The sequence below is a fragment of the Crocodylus siamensis genome, chromosome 2, assembly GCF_052110815.1.
Source record: "Crocodylus siamensis isolate JL-2025a chromosome 2, ASM5211081v1, whole genome shotgun sequence".
Lineage (NCBI taxonomy): Eukaryota > Metazoa > Chordata > Crocodylia > Crocodylidae > Crocodylus > Crocodylus siamensis.
The window spans coordinates 129,440,241-129,464,587 of record NC_143396.1 but is presented as its reverse complement, the minus strand read 5'-3'; the positions used below and the strand labels follow the sequence as shown (position 1 = coordinate 129,464,587).

The 24,347-nt window shown below is 40.6% G+C and overlaps 1 protein-coding gene across 21 annotated transcripts in view; it reads right to left on the bottom strand.

Moving 5' to 3' along the window:
• The window catches only part of EPHA5 (EPH receptor A5), a 369,517-nt gene that overhangs the window by 58,960 nt on the left and 286,210 nt on the right, over positions 1-24,347 (bottom strand). For all 21 annotated transcript variants that reach the window (XM_090036846.1, XM_090036836.1, XM_090036837.1 and 18 more), the window contains 4 exons: positions 16,929-16,996; positions 13,780-13,905; positions 12,472-12,657; positions 1,121-1,182 (listed from right to left, as the gene is read on the bottom strand). In XM_090036846.1, coding sequence (XP_089892972.1) covers positions 1,121-1,182; positions 12,472-12,657; positions 13,780-13,905; positions 16,929-16,996 — 442 coding nt within the window. The remainder of the gene's footprint in view (positions 1-1,120; positions 1,183-12,471; positions 12,658-13,779; positions 13,906-16,928; positions 16,997-24,347) is intronic.

Below are 24,347 nucleotides of genomic sequence, written 5' to 3'. Positions count from 1 at the left end.
TGCAGGGGGGGCAAAGCAGGACAGAGGGGCAGAAGCAGCCCTGGACAAAACTGCTTCTGTGTAGATGTGTTCCTGTGGGCCATTAACTGAGCCTTATTTTAATGCACAGTAACCTTAAGGTGCATTAACTGCACATGTAGACACTCCCAGTGTGTGGCTCCTTACTAGTGGTAGATGGGAATTTTCTAAAGAAACAGTGTTTTGCTGAATAATAATGATTTGTCAAAACAGGCATTTTTTTTTTTTTGCTGGAGACATACCAGTTTCAATAAAACTATTATCTGGAAAGTCTACGATAGAATTTATGGCCAAAATGAGTGTGACCTTCCCCTTGATAGCCATCAGCCCACTGGCCAAGCAGCTTATTCAGGACATGGGAGCCTACACTCAAGTGTCTACTGTTCCTGATTCAGAGCAGATATTTCCCTGTGAGTCTCTTATACCTGACAAACTGTTCTAACCACTAGCCTACGCAACCAGTCTGTCTCAGTAGCCCCCACTGGAAGTGTTTCAAATTGTATAAACAATTTAATATTCACCGTGTTACAGCAGAGGCATACTCAAGAGAGAGAGACTACAGACCTGTGGTCAAGACATACCCTTGAGACATGGGAAATCCAGATTTAAGTTTCTGGGGTGAATCAGGAACTACAGAGACTGAAATGGGTATCCCTTATTCTAGTGAGTGCTCTGACTACCTGGCTATTGGCTATTTGAGGAAGAGGGGAGTCTGTCTATCTGTCTGTCTCTCTCTATCTCGTTCTTCACACAGAATGTTGAAAGCCTTGGTTTCATCATGATGAATAGGAACTGTTTTGAAATTTCAGACAGCATTGTGAGCAAGCAAACGATTCCCACCCAAAGCTAATCTTTGCTGAAAGATGAAAGAGTACTTCCCAATTTATCATTATTATGTATTTGTTTTGCAGTATTACTTAGGAATCTCAGGCAAGGACCAGAACATAATTGAGTTAAGTGCTGTACAAACACAGGGAAACAAGACAACTATGCTATTCCTGTCTCTACTGTGAGCTTGGAACGAGACCTTTGGGCATTTATGGCTGCATGTGTTCTATAGAATTACTCAGGAAGAACAATATATAGGCACTTTAAGTCTTACCTTCAAAAATGTATCCAAAGAGCCATTCTCCATGTACTCAGTTACTATCATTACTGGTTTACCTGGAAAAAAATTATGACTGATTTATTATCAGTAATTCATTAAGACACATAAACTGTCCACTCTGTTTCTTAAAGTGGACATAGAGGAACAGATGCTCTTCCACCTATTGGGCATAGATCTAAGTGGACCTATGCAAGAGAGGTTGAACTCCAACTCTACCATAAGTGAACCTAGACCAGGGGTGGGCAAAATGGAAGAGCAAGCCCATGACAGACTCCATTTCAAACTGTGACCCTGCACTGTCATGGCACCACTGCTTCTGGGGTCTCCACAGAAACCGGCCACATCAATGTGGGCAGAGGCTGCTGGGAAATGGAATCTGCTGCGGGCCTGATGTGGCCCATGGGCACATTTTGCCCAGCCCTGATCCAGACATATAGGGCACCTACATGTGTGCCTGACGCCTGCTCCAGCAGCCTCAGCATCTTGTGTATTCAGTGTCCCTGCACTTCAAAATGACAATGGCAGCCCTTTAACTAAAGCTTATTCAACAATCTTTAGTTAAAGTGTCCCTGCCACTATTTTGAAGTGCAGGACGCTCAATACATGAGACACCTTGGGTGCTTTCATTAGAGTAGCTCCCAAGAGCCACTCTAATGAAAGTGTCCCCCACCCCACCCCACAGAATACGTAAAGATGCCCATAGGCTAGGTACAGACATTCAAAAAGCCTGAGGTGGAATCAATCTAAGTTATGCAGTTTTCTGTAAGCAGCATAATTTAGGTTGGTAGTGAACAGAACACACATTCACCCTCTGGTGTGTGTGGTGGGGAAGGAAAATCCTAGACTGGGGTCCACAATTTTTAAATCAGCCTGTGCGTGCCGAGCTTCTTTTCCATTATGGGTATAGACTGGTTTCCAATCACTTACATGGGTAAAAGCATAGTTTCATAGTTGGTAGGGTCGGAAGGGACCTAAGCGGATCATCTAGTCTGACCCCCTGCCATGGTCAGGAAAGGATGCTGGGGTCAAATGACCCAAGCTAGGTGGCAGTCTAGCCTCCTTTTGAAGACTCTAGCCTCCCTTTGAAGAGGCACAGTGCCTGTACCTGGCCACAAGTCTTTAGGAGATATTCAGATGCCTATATACGTATATCAAGACTCTTCCAACACACTGTATTTACAACGCATTGGAGCAAACTTGATTAATCAAGTCTGCTGGAACGTGGTAATTACCACACTCCAGCAGACTCCAGGATCATGTGTATCAGTGTCCCCATGCTGAAAAATGGTGGTGAGGGCACTTTAACTAAAGTTACTTCAATAAGCTTTAGCTAAAGCACCCCCACTGCCATTTTTCAGTGGGGAGCTGATACATATGATGCTGTAATTAAAATGTTTCAACCATCCCCACCCCCCTCCCAGAGCATGTGTATAAATGCCCATAGTGAGACAAAGTTTAGAAAATCAAGAGTCTAGACAAAGACAGAGGAGAAAGTAGCATTGTTATCAACCTAGTACAGAGAGATTTGATGATAAGGCCACATGGGGATGGATTCTTGGGCAGAGGCAGAAATTAAACCTTGATCTGTTGAGTGCAGACTGTTTCTTAATCACCAAACCGTACTCCCTCTTTTTGCTTCCATGAATTAAAAGCCTTGAAAGGAACCTACGTGGATAAATCCTTCTTCATGGCATTAGCTTCCAGTTCAGCAGATGAACTTTCCCAACCTTCCTGGAAAGCTAAGTAGACTTATGAGGAGTAATTTTTATGGCTGATGAACTAGATAAGGTAATGAAGGAAGGCTAGAAGTGTGTTACTTTTAACTGATAAGAACCAAAGGCTGAGGTGGGAGGTGACTGCACTCTATACATACACGAGTGGTGTAACCAGCAGGCAAGGGCAATGTTGACACAAGAACAAATGGGCATAAAAGAATTTTGGCTGGAGAATCAAAGGTTTCCTACCACAGTTAAAGAAATCTTTTGGAATAGCCTCATAATGGGATAAGTCAGGGCAAGAAACCTAACTGGTTTTAAGAGGGAACTTGGCAAATTAATTGTTTTTGTTTTAATTGTTTTTGTCTGACATAGTTGCCTACAATTTTAGGTGACAGGATTCGATGACCCAGGAGGTCCCTTCCAGCACTACTCCTTACCTGCTCACAGTGGACACAGAACAAACGACGTAAAACTTCCAATTCAAAACCAAAATTCCCTCAAAAGCTACAAACCAGCTTAGCTGTATGGTGTAACATTATTATGTACATTGTTGAAAATACATGTTCCAGAGGGTCCACATTGTAGTATCTCTTCTACAAATTCACCTTGGATGCAAGTCCACTTATTCTAATGCAACTTATTGGACCTGTATTTCATTAGGAGTGGTATGGGATTGGAGAGGTCAGTGCTATCTCCAGCTCTTTGATGGAGCAGTCCCCCGGTGAAGAAAATAATCAGTATGAGAAACACGATCAGTGAGAACATGGAATGCTCAATGCCCTACTTTGCAGGTTGGGATGTTTTTGCTCTGTGGCACTCACAGCTACATGATATCACTGAAGCTAAAACTTGTCAGTATTTAAAGAGGGATAAGACATTTCAAATGTACAGTAAGAATATTAATATTTTTCATATTAAATAATAAGATAATTTATGGGAAGAGACAAGCTCATGCTTTAGGGCTTGACCCAATCTCTCACTATTGAAGAGAGGTGATCCCATAACTGCATACTCAAAGGTTCCTTCCCCTCAAGCAGCTTGAGTTGGACTGGCTGGATCAGAGGTTTGATTTTGTACAGTGGTTCCTATCTTTAAAAAGAGGTTTCAAGTTCTGCGCCCCCTTATGCACCCAGGCAATCTGCTGGACTCAAAATTAAAGGCAGCATTTGCTTTTGATAATTCTGTACAGTCTCTAATGAATACTGTAACAAAAAAGAATTTCCTTAGCTTAGGTGTACTGAATATACAGCCTAATTCAGGAATGGACAAGGGGATCAAAATAAAAGTCAGTAATAAGAACTGGTCTCCCATTGTTGACAAGAATAATAATGTTTGTCCAACTCCATTTGATTAATTTTCATGCCTGAGTCATTTTAATGGTAATTATATATAGTTTTTGCTCAGTTTTATATCTAATTTCTCGCTAGCTTGCTGCAATGACACAGCAATAATTAATGTGGTGTGCTCCAGCTCTTATAAATTCAATGGAATCTTATAAGAACATGTAAATTATTTTTTATTTAAATCAATTTCCATTAGCTGGAATGAAGCACAGACAAAAGAGAAGCTGTCAATTATTTTTAAAGTGCATTATAAATGTCTTGTGTAGAAATGATCAGCTAGGCCTGCTACATGTCATAACATGATTATAAAGGTAAATGCTCCTAAAAATCATTTCATATTCCACTGTTTAAGTTGATCCTAATCTCTCTGCTTTCCTGTTAGGTTAACCGTTTGACTAATTTACTGTTTAATTACCTGCACAATAAATGTAATTGTGTATTTGTCAATCAAAACACTGATTGCTGTGCAGATACTACCCTGGAGCATAGTGGGCTTGCCTTGCTTTAATTTTTTAATGAATACTGTAGTTACTGGATGAGTTAAAGACTTGGCAGCAGCATTATCATTCATTCAATGAAAGCACCTCCAGGATTTGTGCAAGATCTGAGCAGCACTGTACTAGGTGCTACATGAAAGCATAGTAAGAGGCACCTTCTGCCATAGAGAGCTTAAATTTTAGAGCACCAAGGCAGAGAAACAGAGGTATGAGGTAAACTGACCCAATGTCACTAAGCAGGTCAGTAGCAGAGCCAGGACTTGAACTTGGGGCTCTTCCAGATAGGGGTATATTAAATGACTTGACCAAGAAAGTCATACCACAAATCAGATGCAGAGCTTGAACTACAACCGGGACCTCGGCACTATGCCTTTCCTACACACAGAGGTATCCCATCTCCCCATGGGGGAATTCTATGCAAAATGCTCAAATAGTTCACAGGGTGAAACTCTGGCAGGTCTATCATACTTGAAAAAAAAATTGACCCATGACTTCACTTCTTTACCACACAACTTTTTTTCTGAGCTAACATTGCTTGTGCATGTTACTGCTCAAGAAGTGCTGAAGTACTCCCCCCCGCCCCCAATCCTGGTTTAGTTGGGAATAAATTCAGCTGTTCACCAGCATAGCTTAGATAGAGGACATGTTCTAATTCATCCAATCATGTTAGTCAAGCGATTTTAAAAGGATGCACATCCAAAGTTCTCATTGAAGTCAGTGGAAGTGTCTGGTGTACAGCTAATGCAGTAGGTGGACTACATGGATCTAATTGGCTGAGAAGAGAACACTGTGGTCACTCTGATTTCCTCTCAGTAACAGGACAGTGCCTCATGTCACAAAACATCACATACAGTGTGGGGCAGATGATCTATTGGGCAGACTCACAAGTTAGTAGGCTGACCATATGGAAATCATGGAAATCCGGGACACTGCCCCCCCCCCACTCTGTGCTCTCACAAGTCAGCAGGGGCAAGGCTATGTGCCAGGTAGGCAGTGGTGCATGCCTGCCTGCAAGGTACTCCACACTGCACTTACTCCTGGCCAGACTGCACCCTTGCCCCTCTGCTTCCAGGATACCCATTATAATTCCCAACAGCCAGGCAGGACCAGCTTCTGAAATCCAGGATTGTCCCAACTAAAACAGGACATATGGTCACCCTACAATTAAGCCAGTATAAGGACTTAGCCATTGGCAAAGCTATAAAATAATGATAAATAATGCTCTGCACTTATATAGCACCTTCACATATGATGGTCAAAAGATTCTGGAAACTGTAATTAGGTAAGCTTTGCAAGAGCCTTCCTGTCTGCCTTGCCCCCCAACCCCCTCTCCACTTTATGGAACCTTTTAATAAGGCACTTCATGTAAATCTTTTGCTTGTAGTCACTAGCTTCCTTTAACATGATACTGGCGGAGACAGAGGCAACTAAAACTAAAGGCAGCTATATGGAACTTCACTGGCTTGCTGCACTTTGCTCTTGATGTACATCAGCAGAGCTATCTATTTACTCACAAGCACGCTAACTGCCCTTACCTCCAATTATTATAATATAAATAAAGGGTGTATAGAGTACAGCATCTTGGAGGAAGTGCTTGGTACGCTACAGTCTCCAGCCCAGAGGCTGATTCTTCCTAAGATTCTAATGCAGTCTGGGGCACTGTAGATTCCCATTCTACTGTTCCTTGAAAGGCTATTTTTTTAACATGAAAAATCAGCCTTTCAAACAAAGAGAGGCAATAAAACTCCCTAGAGCCAGGGCTGTGTGTCCATGCATGCTTCATCAAGATGTCTCTGTGCATCGTAAATGAGTAATTTAAGGTAAAAAAGCCAGGCTCTTTAGTCATCTGTCATAAAATCTCTGCAGACTGCGCTGGTATTTATGATGTGCCCAGTTTAACAACAGATCACAAACTAACTGCAGTTTGGAGTCCCTTATCTCTGACACTTAAAGACAGTGTTCAGGCAAGGATGGCATCTTATTATGACACCACCCTTAGGAGTACAACTTCTGGTTCCTGACTTCAGTTTCAATCAGAAGAAAAATATCAGAAGATTTCCTGGCACTTATGTTTCATTATCTGTGTGCTGCAGGTTGAGCATAATTGTAGAATAAATTAGCATCATATCAGAAAGCATGAAGCTAAGGACACAAATATAGTGAGTTTCAACAAGATAAATTAAAAGTAAATGCCAGCCTTCTTAAGCTATTGGCCTGATTTTCATTTTCACTAAGACTCCTCCTTGATAGTGTGAAGGGACCCCAAAGGGGATGTAAATATTATTTATAACAACATATAAATGTACTTTATTCACTACCAGAGCAATGAAAAGAGGCATTAGGTATACATCAGACCCTGGTTGTTCTTGTGCAGCACAAATATCTAAGGACTGGTTTAGAGGAGCCTCTGGAAAACGAATCCAAATTCCCTCACAGTGTGAAGAAGTAGGTTCATTAAACCACATCAAATCCTTGAGCAGACAGTCTCACTCAGAATTAAGATTGCCTTCCTTAATTCAATTTAGATTAATTCACTCTCCTATGTAAATTAAACTAAAACAAATTAAGGCCACTTTAATTCTCTATGAAAATGTCCATGTAGGGTTTTAATATGGTTTAACTAATCCATGCTAAATTTTCACATCTTTAGTGAATTTAGATTAATGATCCTGAATCTGCCCACATAGACAAGGGCTGAGCTAAGTCTGCTTCTCCCACCCTTATTACCATAGTATCTGAGAACCTCACAATATTTAACATATAGAGCCCCACAGAACTTCTGCAAGGTAGTGAAACACCACCTTAATTGTACAGATGGACACTCAGGCCCAGAGAAGCTAAGTGAGAAGCCTGTGAGAGCGTGGAATTGAAACCAGGCTCCTCATAATGAACTATTGCTTCTCCTGATGAAGGAAATCAGAATGATGTTCCCAAAGTCTCATGGGAAGTTTGTGGCAGACAGGAACTGAATCCAGGTATCCCAAATCCTAAGCTACTCCCTTAACCATTGAATCATCATTGTTCCCTGTCAAACTTCAGTTTGCATATGGTAGAATATAAAAGGCCAGATTCTCAGTGGCTGCAAATCAATTTTGTTACACAGACTCAGTAGTTAAGGGGACATTTTCATAAAGCACCTAAGGGATTTAAGAGCATAAATCTCCTGCTAACTTTCAAATGAGTTGAGAGTCCTAAATTCCTAAGCATCTTGGAAAAATCTTCTCTCTAACTATTGCTGTGTATCAAAGACGACGGTGTACCAAATATTAAATGATCCAGGACTTTGTTTTGGTTTTCTTTAAATGTAGAATCATAGTCTAAAGTGGATCTGAATCATGAATGGGGTTAGCGATTAAATGATGGAAGATTTGTTGAAAGACAAATTTAATAAAATGTTTTTGTTGCTAATCTTTGGCCCTCTAGCCCTTGATAATATTAGTCTGGGGGTTGTAAAAAAAGCCCCAAACAAAATGGCATGTAAGTGATCCAGCAAGTGGCTGATTCTTCAATACAAACATTAAGGGAGCTGCATGCTTGATGGAGAAATTTCAAATGGAGTAAACAAAGGTGCTTGAGCTGACTGGGTTTGAAGGTACAGCGCAGGGAAAGGAGACTTGGATGGGAGGATGCAATAGCTCTTCCAGATTTGCATTTGAATAATCAGAGCTCCTTGTTTCACAACTCTTCCTCTTTTCAAAGTAATAGGGTCTTAATGTAACACAAGACAGTTCTGGTAATTTTGATGAGACCTGATTATGGCACAGCTACAGAGATGAATAAAAAACTAAGCCTGCAATACATTCTCTTGCATAGCTGCATCAAGGAAAAGGTACATTCAGAAAAGAGCTTAAATAAGACCTTAATCAGAGGTGTAACAAGGCAATTGAGCACTGAAACAGCAGTGACGAACAAAATGTGGCAGTGACTTGTGGTTGCTGCTGGTTTGACTGGGGGGTGGCAGTGTTTGCTGCTATTTTTTTCATCTATAAGGCAGTGCCTGGGGTGGCTACCCCAGTTACCCCACCTTAGTTACGCTACTGACTTCAGTACAAGCTGAGAAAGTTATTGATGGACTACAAGTCCACAAATCTCAGATTGAGTTACGGCAATAGATAATGACTAGGCCAAAAAGGTACAGACTACAGCACCATACAGACAGGGTTGTAGAAATAGAATATAGCAATGCAAATAGACTGGTGGACTGCTGGTTTAAACATGTACAACCCTCTCTTTGCTCATAGAATGTATTAGTTAACACAGCTTACACTATCAATTGTCTAAGAGGGGGTGCCATAGGTTGCCATGGCAGATGAAAGCAAAGGGACTAAATAAAAACAAAGTTATTAAAAGTTTTTTTGAGACAGGAGAGTGGAGTTGCTAGGATTGTCTGATTCTTTGTTGGCACATTTATTATTTTTACATGAATTATTATCTATATAATGTAACTGTTGCATGTTTACACCTATCTGGAAATGATACTTGCACATTCAGTTGCAGAAGTATGACACTGCTGAGTACATACATTACTTCTGACTAGAGCGGTGTGAATAACTGATTTGGGGACAGGATTTGGTGGTTGATCCAAAACAAACTGAGAGACAGAAAAAAAATTCTAATTTAGTTTGAACGAAATATATGTTTATATTAGTTTTTCTTCCCAAAAAACGAGTTTCAGAATCAAACTCCAGAAAAAGTTTTATTTCCTTTTTAGTCATTTTTAACTATTAGTGGATTTGAAAGGCTACACTCAAAGTGCTTTCAGTGGTTCAAATCCTCTCAAGCAATGAGGGAACTGAACCTGGGTCTTTCAAAGCCTGGCTGAGTGTTGTTATAATTTTGGATTGTTATATAAAAGGCACTGCTGCTACTATGTCTTTACCTGTTTTTCATTACTCTAGCCCCTATATTTTTTGCAGCTGAATGTATTCCATATATTTACTGCAAATGCACCCAGTAGTTTCTGATCATCCACAGCCTCTTTTTCAGATAATAGCTTATTTGTTGGAAATATATACATATGCCCAACTCTATCTCCGTTTCCTGTCCCCTCACCTGCTACCCTGAGATTTATTAGCATAACCTGGCCCCTAAGCAGCTTCACTACCTTGAATTCAATGGAAACAGTCTCACTGGCATCAATAATCTTTGGATCCAACACTGTCACTTTATGAAAAATATTTTCCCTTACGCTAAATGTGATATTCCACCCTGTTCCCCACAAATAACATCCACCCAAGGCCCAGAATGTGTCAGACTCAGGCCTTTTTTAGTAATAGTTTTCTTAGACATAAAAAATATCACAGTTTAAAGTCTAGTAAGGACTCTGGAGCAGTCAGAGATATCATGATGCTTTTATGCATACGAAGGCCTCTTTAGGTCAACTCTGAGAGTGTCTGACATTGATGTTTACTCATTTAGTTTTTCTTTACTCCAAGGTTTGAACCTTTAAACTCAGTGAACTAAATCACATGGCTTTTCATCCTACATTAACAGAAAGCTCTATAACACACTATGATATGTGTTCAATGGCAAAGTATAGTATCTATTACAAAATTTCTGGCTGTTAGGTGAAATACTTGAAATCTACCTTTCATTGTACTGTTTTAGGGATTCTGTATACATTAGCAGAGGGAAAGAACATAAAGGCAAAAAAATACTATTTTTCTCTAGGCTTTGAAACATGCAAAATGCAGAACTGAATGGGCAAATTGGGAAGCTTAGTGACTGAAGACATCAAACTACTTGACATGCAAGTGCAAGCTCTGTATACTATCGAAGTGTGGAGGTCATTTCTTTGTTATTCTGCTTTCTCCCACCCTATGACTTTACGAAACAAAACTGAGTGGAAATGTAATAAAAAGCTGTCAATTGCAAACCAATATCCATTCTTCACAGGTTTAATGGCTGGAACTTTTATGGTCTGTTTTGCAAATTACTATTAAAATACCTCACCACACTGATTTAAAAAGCCATAAATGACTGTGAAAAGCTGCCTCTAGTGAGTAGGGACTTGGATGCAGTTGGCTTCACTATTCATAATGTCGGTGTTTGAGTACTTCTAACCATGCTTTGAAATTAACACCTCATTAAGGTGAGTGGAAGGCTAAAGTACATGACTTTTCCTTCCCTGTTGGAGAAAATTTTCTGGGAGTCTTGGCTTAAAGATTACCATATCAACCTCAATACAAGAGGAGGTTTTTACCCCAACAGCATAAGGAAAAACACTCTTTGTCTTATACATGTATAACAGGAAACTTCATTAAACATACTAAATACCATTAAATTAATGGCAAAACCAATGCATTTTCAGTAATGGAAACCAACTGTCAAGTTGATTAAATTCAACCAACACTAGCAATGCTTATAAATTGATACTGGGCACATATATTGATAGGAACCCACCATACATTAGTATAGCCTACCTGAATAATATATATATTAGTGCCCGCTGTGCGCAATTCCCCTCTGCACCAACTCTTTTTAAAGTCACGGTGAGCTACTACATTGAATATATTTCAACTTCTTCTTCATCCCCTCAGCTAAGCTGCACCTTTCTTTCCCATTTCCAATGATTCCTGTTTCTTCATCAGCCTAAAGTGGCTGGAAAACATCACCAAATGGGGCCCCAAACAGCTCATGCAGAATCCCTCTGTGGCTCCCTTCTCTCAGCCTGCTGTACATGATTAGTGTGGCCTCATGCTCTATGAAGTGGAGCTAGACCAAGTTGCCCTGTGCCCCATCTGCATGTAAATTTTTGGAAGATCCCAGGACTCATGACAAGAGCACCCAGCTCCAGTCATGACTTAGGGGCTAATTAGCATGTGGATCTGTTGTGCAGGTATTTGAAGTACACACACAGTGAGCAAGTGCTGAACTATGGGGTTATTGAGCATTAAACATTCTGCAGCCTCCTTCAATCTCATAGCTGAAATACTAGGAAAAAGGGGCAGTTATTGGCCCAGCACTGCCAGCAGTTCCAGGGGAACTTGTCTTAATAAATGTTCTCCATAGTACCAGTAACCAAAGGGCCTACTGACATCTGTTGCCTCCACCTGCATCCCTCCACGTTATGTTCAGTCCCATACTTTACTCCCTGTGTGTTCCTCCTTCCCCACCTTGGTTCCTATGATTTTTAGTGATGATAAAAGACAGTGTTCCTCCACTTCACAAATTTCTGTCTCTGAAAAGGGGAAAGAGAAGACCACCTGACCCAGAAACAAAGACACTTCTCTATTTCTTGTATGTTAAAAGTTACGCATTTACAGAAAAAAATGGACGGAATTGAGAGTATAGTCCCCTCTAGTTTGAAGATGTTAGTGCACTTAAATATTAAGGCTTTGGTCTCATAGGTGACTCTATGCAAGTGCAAAACACAAAGTTAGTTGCAGGGTCCAAAACTAGTGATTATTATTAACATAGGAGCATTGTGGTGTAGTAGACTGTCTAGTGTACTAGAACACAGAAGACCAGAGTTCTCTTTTCAGCTCTGTCACCCAGATGAAGTGTGACCTGGGGTAGCCATGTCACTTTGCTGCTTCAGATGCCCTAGGTTTCACAATAATATGAATACTCTTCAATGAAAAGTAAAATTTATGGACTAATCTGACTGAAAATTTCCATATGTTTCAGTCTGAGAGTTCATCGTTTGAGTAACTACCATTTTTCTTCAGAGATTTTTTTTGCGAGAAGTAAGAAGTTAGTCCTGCGACTATAATTAAGATTCATGCCTTATTTTTCTTAATTAGTCAATGTTCAATAAGCAAAAGCCTGCAGAGGCGGGTACATACTTTTTGTCACAACACCCTCCAAGTGAATGATGTTAGGATGATCGAACTGTCCCATAATGCTTGCTTCCCCCAGGAAATCTCGTCTTTGCTTCTCAGTGTAGCCCACTTTGAGAGTTTTGATGGCCACTGGAAACTCACGTTTTCCTTGCAGCTTCAGACGTCCACTACAGACTTCACCAAACTCACCTTCAGGAAACAAGGACAGAAAGAAAAATGTCATTGGATATCTGAAAAACACCCCTGAATAACAGAATACATAATGCAAACTGATACCAAAACATGAGACATATTACTGGATATACAACCATAAGGGGCCACTATGCATAGAATATCATGCATTTGATAGTACTACAAAGTCACAAATTTTGTCTTTTGGGAAGACATCTGACCCTGAATGAGTGCCAAAACAATTCCGAATGATTAAAAGCCCAACAAATCCCTAAGCTGTTACAATGGGTGACTGTCACCATGCTTAAAAAGCTGTGTCTAATTTCCAGTTTAATTTTTTAAACTTTATGCCTATTTAAGAGCCCTGTAGTATCCCATAAGTCATAAGTAATCCTACATTGTGATCGAGTAACTTAAATTTCTCTCTGGTAAGTAAAATAGACTGAGATCATTTTGAAACTTATATTTTTCTAAGCAGAAATCATCCATACAGCTCCTCTTCTAAGACTTTCCAATACCCCAGTAGCAGTCTCACCAGCAGTTCATTCAAAGGCAGCACACAATGGTTAAAAATATTTGAGTTCATATCTGCTACTTATGCAAGCAAAAAATTGGGTGATGTTTTTGACAAAAAGTAACTGACAAAAAATGCAGTTTCAGGATAAAATAAAATGAACTACAGTTCAAAATATAAAAATTGTTATATAAAATTTAACAAACAACTTTGGCTGAAAGACAACAGGAAAAAATTGGAAAGGTCGAAAGGTTTTGTTTTGACATTTTCAAAAGGAGCTAATTTTACTTCAGTTTGAAATTGATTTACAATAAAAAAGGGTTATAAAAGGGATAGTCAACCCCAAAGCTAAATAAAACTTTTCAAGTGGAATATTTCAAGAGAAACCCATTTTTTGGTTATATCACTGCACTGAAAAATCTCTCATACAGATTGACAAACGGCTCTATTCTTCTGCAACTCCAGTCAGTAAAATGCATCTCATTGACATCAGTGTGAGCAGGTGCAGGGCCTAAATTAGTTACGAAGGTGTCTCCGCAAAGCCCTTATTTGAAAAGTCTCTTATTAGTTTGAAGATTGTGATGCTAATGGCAGTTAAAAAATGATTGCTAATTATATCTTCTTACCAGCTCCAATAACTCTTTCAATTGTTATGCATGAAGCTTCTATCTCCTTGGCAAATTCATGGACAGCTTGATTGGGGTCCTCATAGGTATGTGGGTCGATATAAGTCCTTACTCCTGGTAATTTAACTGTGAACATAATTTAAAATTTAATTGATATATGAAGTTATAGATGTAGATAGTACTCATCTCTTCTGCTAACTTTTCCCACACTGGAAAACACTGCAGAGAGTGAATGGTTTAATCTTGCCATACCTCAGTTCCCCCTTGGTCATTTTGATAAAACATCCATACTTTACATCAATATTGTGGCATTAAAGATTATAAGACACTATACTAATATAATGGAGTCGCTTATGGCAGAGAGTGGTCTCATGGTCAGTCTACCCATGGAAAAGATGGATGGAAAAAAAAGATCAAAAAAGAAGGGACAACTTTTCAAAAGGATTCTGCTCCTATTTAGGCACTGCCAGAAGAAATTTCCCGAAGTCACTTAAGGGATTAAGGAGCACTGTTCCTGTTAATTTACAAGGGACTATGCTCCTAATTGTAGGTGCTTTTGTGAAACCTCTCCTCGCACTATGCAGTATGGGAGCTGCTGACTTGTGGAGTCCTCTTGAAAATCTGTCCCAGAGAATGCAACATCCTCCTTCTGGAAAGCTGCAACGCATAATACACTAATGATTACGTATCACCTACTTAATCAACTCTGCATTGCAAAAAACGTTATCATGAATTAAAAGTGGAAGAGAATATGTTTGCAATGTAACAAAGCTTGTGGGTTGCATTTCCATGAAACAAAAAAATCAATATTAGGCTTGTTGTTTGGAATGTGGCAGGAGAGCAGGAAATACTTCCACAGGAATTACTATTGCTATTATTACAACTTTGTTCTGAAATTTATTAGACCTACTTGTGCCAGTACTTGCTCATCAGTGCAAATCCAAGGTTTACAATGTATCCCTTAAGAAGTTACTTTTTGCTGCTTCTACTAAATTGTATTAATGGAGGTTTGATTTTACTATGGAAAAATATTTTAAAAAAAACCAGATAGCTAAATACCTTATTTACTCAAAGCCAAGACAAGGCTTTTTCCCTCATTCAGCATGGAGTAAAATCAGCCTGCCTTGGATTTGAGTATAAATGGTGGGCAGGTGGCTGCAGCAGCTCTGACTCCAACCCAGACTTAGGCTTGAGGTTGGAGCCACAGTGGCAGCTGCTACCCTGCCATCACCCGTTCCTCACAACTGCTCCCCCATTCCCACAGGTCTCCTTCCCACCACCGCCTCTGCCCAACCCTGCTCTCCTCCTTCCCCCTACCAATCATGGCTCCGGCTCCAGTCTGGGGCATGGAGCACATGGTCACTCCAGCCGCTGCCTGGCCATGCAGCAACAAGGGCAGTGGTGGCAGATCCAGACCTGGGTTTGGTTTCAACTGGAGCAGGTCTGGGGCTGGAATCTGCTGCCACCACAGCCACAACTGCCTGACTGGGTGGGAGCTGGAGCAATTATGTGCTCTGTGCCCCAGGCTGCAGCAGGACCAGAGCTGGATCTGTGACAGAGACTAAGGGAGTAAGGGAGGGCCAGCACTGGGCCGGGGGGAGGGGCAGACAGGAAGTGGGGCAAGTGCCAAGGGACACAGGCACCCAGGGGTGGGCGGGCAAGTGGTGGTGGGATAGGCAGCAGGTGGCAAATGATGGGGCTGAGGCCATTTGACTCCCCTGCTATCTGCCACCCCACTGCTTGCCCCTGTGCCACTGCTTGCCCTGATGCAGCAATAGAGGAGACAAATTTAAGATGACCCTCCATTAATTTAACTCTACACATGAAAAATAATAACAAATTTACATATTTTTCATGTATAAAGTCTAATTATTGGATGCTTATCTGAAATTCTACGTCATATTCGATTGGGGTAAATACAGTAATATCTAACTTCTGCGTAACTGCACTTTACATCTGTAGATCCAAAAATCACCTTCTAAAGGATCTCTTTAGAAATTCTTGCACTAGTTTTATAGAAAAGTAATATTTTTTAGTATTTCCCTGGTACTTTAAATGCACAAATCAGATTAATATCATTGACAAATTCATTTTTGCAAAATTTCTTTGAGGAAGGAAAGCAAATATTATTCTCCTGGTAGCACAGGGGAGGGAAACTGAGGCCAAGTTGATACCTAAGTCCACATGATGAGTTAGTGGTAGCACAAATATTAAAATCAGAATCTTCTGACACCAGCTCTGTGTTCACTCTTGTAGGCCCTAGAAATGAAATGCTACTGGGCATGTCTGCACAAGACATTTACTGTGAAGTTGATGTAAAAAACATCTCAGCATCTACATGTTCACCTGTATTAGGCTGGAGTAAAATTATTTACTCCATAGCAGGATAGTACTTGTATTTACAAGTAAAACACTGCAGCAGCACGCATGTGAATGTTACTTAGCTGGCTGGAACAAAAAGGTGCTTCAGTGCAGTGACTTCCTACAGTGACTTCCTACTGGCTAGCCCAACATGGAAGCACCATCATGCCCCAGCCAGCCCCTCTGCAGCACACTGAGCTGGGGGTAGCAGCCCCAGGCTGGCAGGTTGACCTATGGGACCCTGTCCCAGCCACGGCTGCTCTGCCTGGGCTCCATGTGCTGTGCCTGAATAAACTGTGGAGTTTCTTCCTCCAGAGTTAATTGCTCCCAGGTGCATGTTCAAATGGCATGCCTGGGAGCAGTACACTCCAGATCAATAAGCTCCATAGTTTATTCCAGTGCTGTAATTGCAAATGTAGATGCATCCACAAGCTGGACAAGCTACTGCACAGTAGGGCCGGAAACGATGCATGCGGCGCCAGGACTGCGCTTTACCAGTGGTTACCGGGCAGTCACTAAAGCAAATACTACATGACTGCCCAGTAACAACTGCACAGTCAGGTACAAGTGTAGACACACCCTGTAACCAACTAAACAAGATTAGAAAATGATGGGTGTCACAGAGCAGAAGTCTCTATACAGAGGAAGGAAATAGAAATAATCCCATTGACAAAATGAAACTAGTTACATGCATAAAGTTAAGCACTGTGCAAAGCCACAAATGATTATATGTGTATATATGTGTGCATGCGTGTGTGTGTATCCTTACTACTTTAATTTTCACTCACTGTGGCCATTATGGAAGTGCATCTTTTCCTCTTCTGGATCTTGTTTAGCTTTGCTATATCCACACCGCCTAGAACAAAATACAGTCTGGTCAGTCATACATCAGGAAGCTTTTAATTAAATTCAGTTACACGAAGTGCAAGAACCCAAAACAGCTATACAACGAGTTAATTAATCAGAGCTATACTGTTTTGGCTTTTGTTCATCCAAATAATCACATTGTCTTTTCCTTTTGATTTAAGGAGATTTTCAGACATGCCTGAGGGCTGGAGGGGCATCAGCCTCGCTGAATTTCCATTGGACTTGTGCACCTCAACCCTTAGATGAAAAATCTCATCCAATAATATTGTTAACTTTGCTTTCATTATTAAAAGGGACAAGGGGAAAGATGAAAGAATTGGAGGGGATAACAACTAGTAATTGCATATATTTTTCAGATTTCAACACTTGATGAGAGATCAGGTGCCAAGTTATAGACTTGCAAATGGAGGGAACAGAAAAGTCAATGTGATCTTCCTCAAAACATGCAACTTTCATGGATTTTCCAGGCATTCCAACATTTGACTGTGCTTTCTGGGCAGCCCCCGTTTTTACACATGGGCTCTGGCCTTCTTACATTCCCCTGTTACTAGCTGTTCACCTCTCCAGCAGCAAAGGAGGGGGAAATTAGAACTTGGCTGCTTTTTCATAAGCTTTCATCACTTAAATTCACTCAGTTTTCTATCCCTGACCCTCTAAGTGGCATTATCATTCTAAGCCAATGGTTCTCAACCTTTTTAGGCTCATGGCCCCACCCCTTCCCCAACAACTCTGCAAAGTGTTACAGAACCCCATTTAAAAAAATAATATAAATATATTTTTAAATTTAAAATATATTATTAATACAGAATATATATTAAAATTAACATAATGGTATTGCCAATAATTAATTAGTTATTAATTGATTAGATCCTCAGAGTTATTATACTCGCTACACTCCCACCACTGCCATAGCCAGGTGGATTTGCATTGCATACCTCCTACAAAGCCAGACTGGGAAGTGGCTGTGACAGGAACATGTGCTCTTGCTTCAGGCCCTTCACAGTGTCTCCCAGAAAGAGAGACAAGCAAGGCAGGTGGAATTACCCTGTCTGCTGCTGTTTTCAAGCTGCATAGTGTAACTCAACTGAGAAATGGCCACAGCAAGAATGCCTGCATTGTACTAAGGAAGCCACTGTATTCTTTCTGCTGCAGCTCTTTCCAGTTTGGTTCCAACGTGTCTTCTTAGCATAAAAGAACATGGGGCAGTTCTACCTGCTGACAGCAGCATCCATCTTCAGGCTACTGCCACTGCAGGGTGAAATTGCCCTGTGAGTCTTAGTTTTCAGGAGGCCCAACTGAAGAGCAGCTGCAACAGAGGCAGTGTGTCTGACTGAAATGCATTCTCCAGGCAGGTGCACTGCTTGCTTCTGCATTAGGTCTCCTGGATTCAGCTCATGTTAAGATGTGAGAAGCAGCTAGAGGAGAAGCAGTGCACCCACCTGTATAATGTCATTCTTTCAGACACTCTGCCTGTGTTGTAGCTCCTCCTCAGTTGGCCCTCCTGAAAACCATGGTGTGAGGGGCAATTTCATCCTGTGGCATGGCATCCCTGGTAGATTCTTGCAGCACCCCAGTTTACAACCACTGCTCTAAGCTTATGTGGCTACTCAGGCTGTGGGCCTGCAAGCTGATACACATGGGCAACCCCTCACTGAGTGGTGATTAGTAGAGTAGCACACAGACAAAGGGGTTTGTTCATGCAGAATAGCTAATGGGATCAGGGCCCAAGTGTTATGCATGTATTTGGAGAGTGCTCTTTTCCCCTCACCAAGCTTTGTTATTAATATGCTACTGAGCTCATCCTGCAATTGGATCTATGTGGATCACTGTCTCTACTTGCTTATAGTCCAGGCCAGATCCCATTCCACCTATTAGGCATCTAAATGGACTTTGGAGCTTCTGTGTGACGCTATTCTACCCTGTTCAAATCCCTGAAAATCTATTAACATATCTATTTTTATAACACATTGCCATTTGACCCTTAAGACTGAGTCACAAAAAAGCAACAAGGAGAAAGGAAACCTAACTCCTTCCACAAAAGCTGCTTTCCAGGGATGCAAGCAGGGTACAATACAATTATAGGGCACCTAAGTCCACTTACACCCCTAATAATTGGTAGAATAGAATCTGGCCCTACATATTAATATGAATGTAGCGCTTCTGAAAATAGTCTTCTCAATAAAGAGCCATTTTACACTGAGAAATACCAAGACTTCTGGTACTACCAATACATGAAATGTGGCATAACACCTCTAGCATAATTTACAGCAAGGAAGAGAGTTTGTTTAATTAACAAGAATCATAGTTGGAAGCCTGGCAAACAGGCACCTTCATGTGACACCGCCACCCTTCTCTATGTATAATTCAACTAAAGCGAATTTTGGTCTGCATGACTGCAAGATCCACTGCTTTAGTTTTGGTTTCATAACATTAGCTTTTTTACCCCAAAATGAGGTTTTTGGCCTCATGCCCAACACCCAATCTGAAGGACCAAAGTATTCCTCTTAGTCTGATCGCTATCCTTCAACCTGTTCAGCATTTGAGGTCCTGCTGGTAGTTAGGCCACACTACCACTGACACGGATCTCAGGATTACAAAGATATGCAAGTCACTCCACTACATCAAAGTGGGAATAACTTTAGTAAATTCTGGAAGATGAGGTGGAGGGTATCAGACCTCAAGGCAAAGATGGAAAGATAACATAAAACCTCATCTGGAATGGATAGGAAAAGATGTGATAAAATGAAAAGAGAATGAGTAAGACAGGAGGAGATGTAAATTATTGGAGGCCATCACAGCCAGTAATACTAGAGAGATAGAAGACTGAAAGTTCCAAGCGACAGGATAAAACACTAAGGGAAATAAGGGCAAGAAAGCTTGGAGAAGGGTAGATGCATGAAGGAAGAAGGTTGAAAAGATCATAGAAACAAACATAAGGAGAATGAAAAAAAGAAACAATGCAAAGTTAGGGGTGAAATATTGGTAAGAGACAGTATGGTAGGAGGGAGCAAAGAGTGAGGAGGCTAGGAAGTGACTCAACCAATCATTGGTAAACAACAATGCCACCCTTGCCAAGGAATTGTAACATAAGAAAGAGAAGCCAGCACTGGGCATAGATGGGAAACTGGTAACAAGGCAGGAGGCCCTCAGCGAAATGTAACACCTGTTGATTGCTAGAAAATGACATTTAGAGGTTAGAGGTTTTGTTTTAGAAATAGGCTTGTAAGTAGAGTAGATATGTATTAGAGCAATGGTCCAGGGGAACAGCAAGGGTTAATTAGTTTCTAAAGCCTGTTTCTAACAAAGTTTCACAGCCTTTAAGGCAGACACCGTGTCTGAGACCAACGGACAAGTGGGCATACACATCCTGGGAAAATCGTGTAGTAAAGTGCTCCCTGAAAACCCATAACAAAGAAAACGGATGCTTCACCTTTGGGATTTGGTCACAGCGACCACCTGCAAACCACCTGGGATTTCCGGTTTTGGTGGATGGACCAAATTAGGAGGCCGGGCATACCCAAATTAAAGACATCAGTAAATGACTAAATGAAGATGTGTGCATGTGGTGGGTTTGAGAAACAAGGAATTATGCTGACAGGACAGAATGTGGACAGCATGATGACTACAGGGAAACCAATCAACAGTACCCAGAAATGAAGAGTCATCAGGAGAGAAAGATTACAAAAGGAGGGATTTCAGAGAGATTTCAGAGCAGCAAAAGGTCCTGGAGGGGGGGATCTTGAGGCCACCATAGACAAGGTGTACCACCAACCCATTTCACCCCACCCCACTGGCAAGGGTGGGCCTTAGCCTTTGACCTCCAAGACTGATGACATTCAAGAAAGAACCACAGAGGGAAGCTTGCATACTAGCCAGGTGTACCTTTCCTCTGTGAACCCTGGAACTGTTAGATAAGTAGAATCTGGGGGTTATTTTGTTTGTTTTTCCTGTATTACTCTTATCTGCTACCAGTGGGCACATCTACACATTCATAAATGCACCTTAGACCCTGTGCATTCAGTTTAGTATGTCCTTAATAAAGGACTAATTAAATGTGCAGTGCCTAAAGTTACTGCACAGTAGTACTAGTGCACAGTTATTTAGTGATGGTTACTGAGCATTAGCCTAATAAGTGTGCAGTATGCTATTAGCACAGTTTTTGCTATATATGACATGCTACTGTCCAGTGTTATTAGCTTAATGCGCAGTACATGTCTCATGTAGATGTGCCCATTATGTTTCAATAACATTTGCCTGTTATCAAATGGAAGAATTTGTGGTCATTCTGAGGGTTTGAGTCCACCTGGCATAAGGTATCTAGGTCATAAACCCAGTGCCAACACATATGACATGGAGTCTACACAGAAGGGTGCACTGACCTAGCATGCTAAATCTGTTGTTATTAGTAATACCAGGAGGCACTTCTGGGGGTAAGGGGTCATTATACCTATACCCCACATAATGTGTGGAATAAGCTAGGTGGGAGGAGCAGCCCTGGCTATGTGTGCCTAGGGTAGTGGCATCTCTTGGATGGGACAGAAGCCTTCCTTCTCGGTGTTATGGCTATGCTGATAGTGACTACGAGCTGAGCTCTTTGGGCATTTTTACACATTCTGCGGGAGATGTGGGGGGGCACTTTTAATTAAAAGCATCTGAGCGTCATGTGTATCAGTGTCCCTGGGGCTGAAAAATGCTGGTGGGTGCTTTGAACTAAAATTCACAGAATGAGCTTTAATTCAAAGCACCCCACTACCATTTTTCAGTGCAGAGATGCCAATACATGTGATGCCAGAGTCTGCTGAAGCATGTTTCTTCCTGTGCTCCAGCAGACTCGATATCTCAATTTATATATCTCCACAGACTTGATTATATATATATATATATATCTCCACACTAATCCTGGATTCATTTGGCATCTTTCAAAAGTTATTCACAATTAATAATTTGTGTTTTTTCTTGAGATTCAAGAATTGTAAGTATTCCATGTTAATATTCCACATATACCACACCCACCCTTCATTTATTCAGTGCAGAGGTGTATAACTAGAGCTTCTGTTGGAGAATTATGAGACTTTGACTTTGTCCTCAACAGTTCTGCTGGTCTCACCCAAGGTATCCTAAAAGTCCTTTGGAAATCTTACAGAATCCACTGTTTCAGGGAGCAGTGCCAAACACTGAGAGAGAGATACTCAGAAGGCAATGCAAATATAATATTATATGAGGCAAAACTTCAGTGGTCCTTAAATCAAAACTGCTTGGCTAGCACAATGATGCTGACCTCTTTGTTGAACTAGCAACATTCAACTTTCAAGTGTAGGCTTTTGTTCAATAGGGAAACTAAAAGACGCTTGCATTCCTTGCATGGGCATCTTCAGTCAGTGAGCAAATTCCTGGCTTTACAGAGATTTTTATGCATGAAGATACCAGGTAGAACTGGCTAAAGGGCTCTTCACTTCCAGCTAACACAGAAAGTGTAAACTTTTCAGGGAAAACCAATCACTCAAATCACTGATTCCTAACTGCACATTTTCTGGAAATCAAAACCTGAGAACTACCCAAAATGAAATATTTTCATCCTCTAGGACTGTTGTTTGGGGTCAGAATATTTTAAAGCAAAATAGACACCTTCCTTGAAATGTTGTGTTTAAGCCAAATTCCAATTGTCCATTAAAAAAATCTACAGAAAATTTTCAGTGAGTCCTACTTCCACCCAATGTATGTTGGCAAACTTCCTCTGTTTACCTTTTAAAGCAAACATTTGTATCCCTTTTTCAAAGTTGAAGTACATCATCTGTAAATAGTATTTCCTAACATTAGCTTCCTTACTAAATTAGTCTCATGAAGATTTAATTGTGTAGATACCTCCTCTAGAACTAGAAAAACGGAATCTTCAGTCACATATACACAGTGATCCAAGAATACCTTAATTCAAAATTATTAACATTTTACTACCTACAGATAGATTCAAAGGGCCAATATGAATGAGTCATTTTTGATGCTGGCCATCTCTAGAGCTCTATAACACATACAGCAGCATGTCACATTAGCATATAAAATCAGGTTCTGGAACCCCCCATTGCACCATTAAACCATGGTTCAACAAGATGCACCAAGTTAAACTGCAGCTGCCAGAGACTGGTTCTCGAGCAGGGGTTCAGCATCACTAACAAAGCATTTGAGGAAACCTGTCTATTATTATCTTCTGTATTTTACTACTGCACCATCTTAGAGATACAGGCAATAAATATGCCCCGTTGGGCTTAAAATATACCTCTCTTCCCTTCTGGATATTTAACCAGTCTGACAAAATAAGAGGCAAACTGTTTCTCTTTTTTTCTTTTCTTATGCTCTTCCCAACCTTAAATTTAATATCTGTATGTGTGTGTGTGAATGTATATAATTTAAATTTAGATATAATTTGTCATATGACATGGCTTACTCAATATAACCGATTCTTTCCCAGATATGTGTTATTACTGGCAGGTAAAGTATCCAAATGTTCTGTTTTAAAAGACTTTTAAATGAAAAAAAGTGTCATTTTGTGGTATAATCAAGTTTAACAGGCACATTTAATTCTAACATTTATGGAAAAGGCTGTAAAACAAAGTTGCCTGGTGGACATTCATCCTCACAGTTTAATGAGCACTGTAGAAAATATTGATTTTGTATAACTTCTCTGTATTGCTTATAGTGAATTGGGCTACATACTCAATGGATGTAACTTACTAAAGCTCCTGAATTTATGCTGATTTTTACTTGGGAAGGATCCAGACCAGATTCTTTATACTGAAGCCACAGACCCCCCTCACCTGCCTCCTACCCCCAGCATAAGACCATATCTGTAGGTCCCATGACATTAAAAAAATAAAACTCAAACTTCAGTGTTTTCCAATACAAATATGAGAGAAATGAATTCATATTTTAAATATTCTTATGGCATCATGTGTGATATAAAACCGAGTTGCAGATTTACCAAGCAGCTTGTAAAATATTTACAGAGCAGATTATGAAAAGTGCAGCTGTAAAATGGTCCTTATGCAGGTTTATAAAATATCAAAATGGATTGGTGAAAAAATCCTACTGGGGACAAGTAAGTTTGACCATGAATGCATGCTACCAATAATAACCTAACTCACTTGACAAGGGACAGAAGAGAAACATGATCCAGATGTCAAGAAATGAATGACAAAGGCTTGCCCTTCTCGGATGGACAGGACACTTGACCCCTGCCCTTCTGCTTTACAATGTCCCACAAGCCAATGCTGATCTTCACCTTGCCATGCACTGCTGGTACTATCAATGATAAAGCACATGGCTTCATCCAACCAAAAAGGCATATG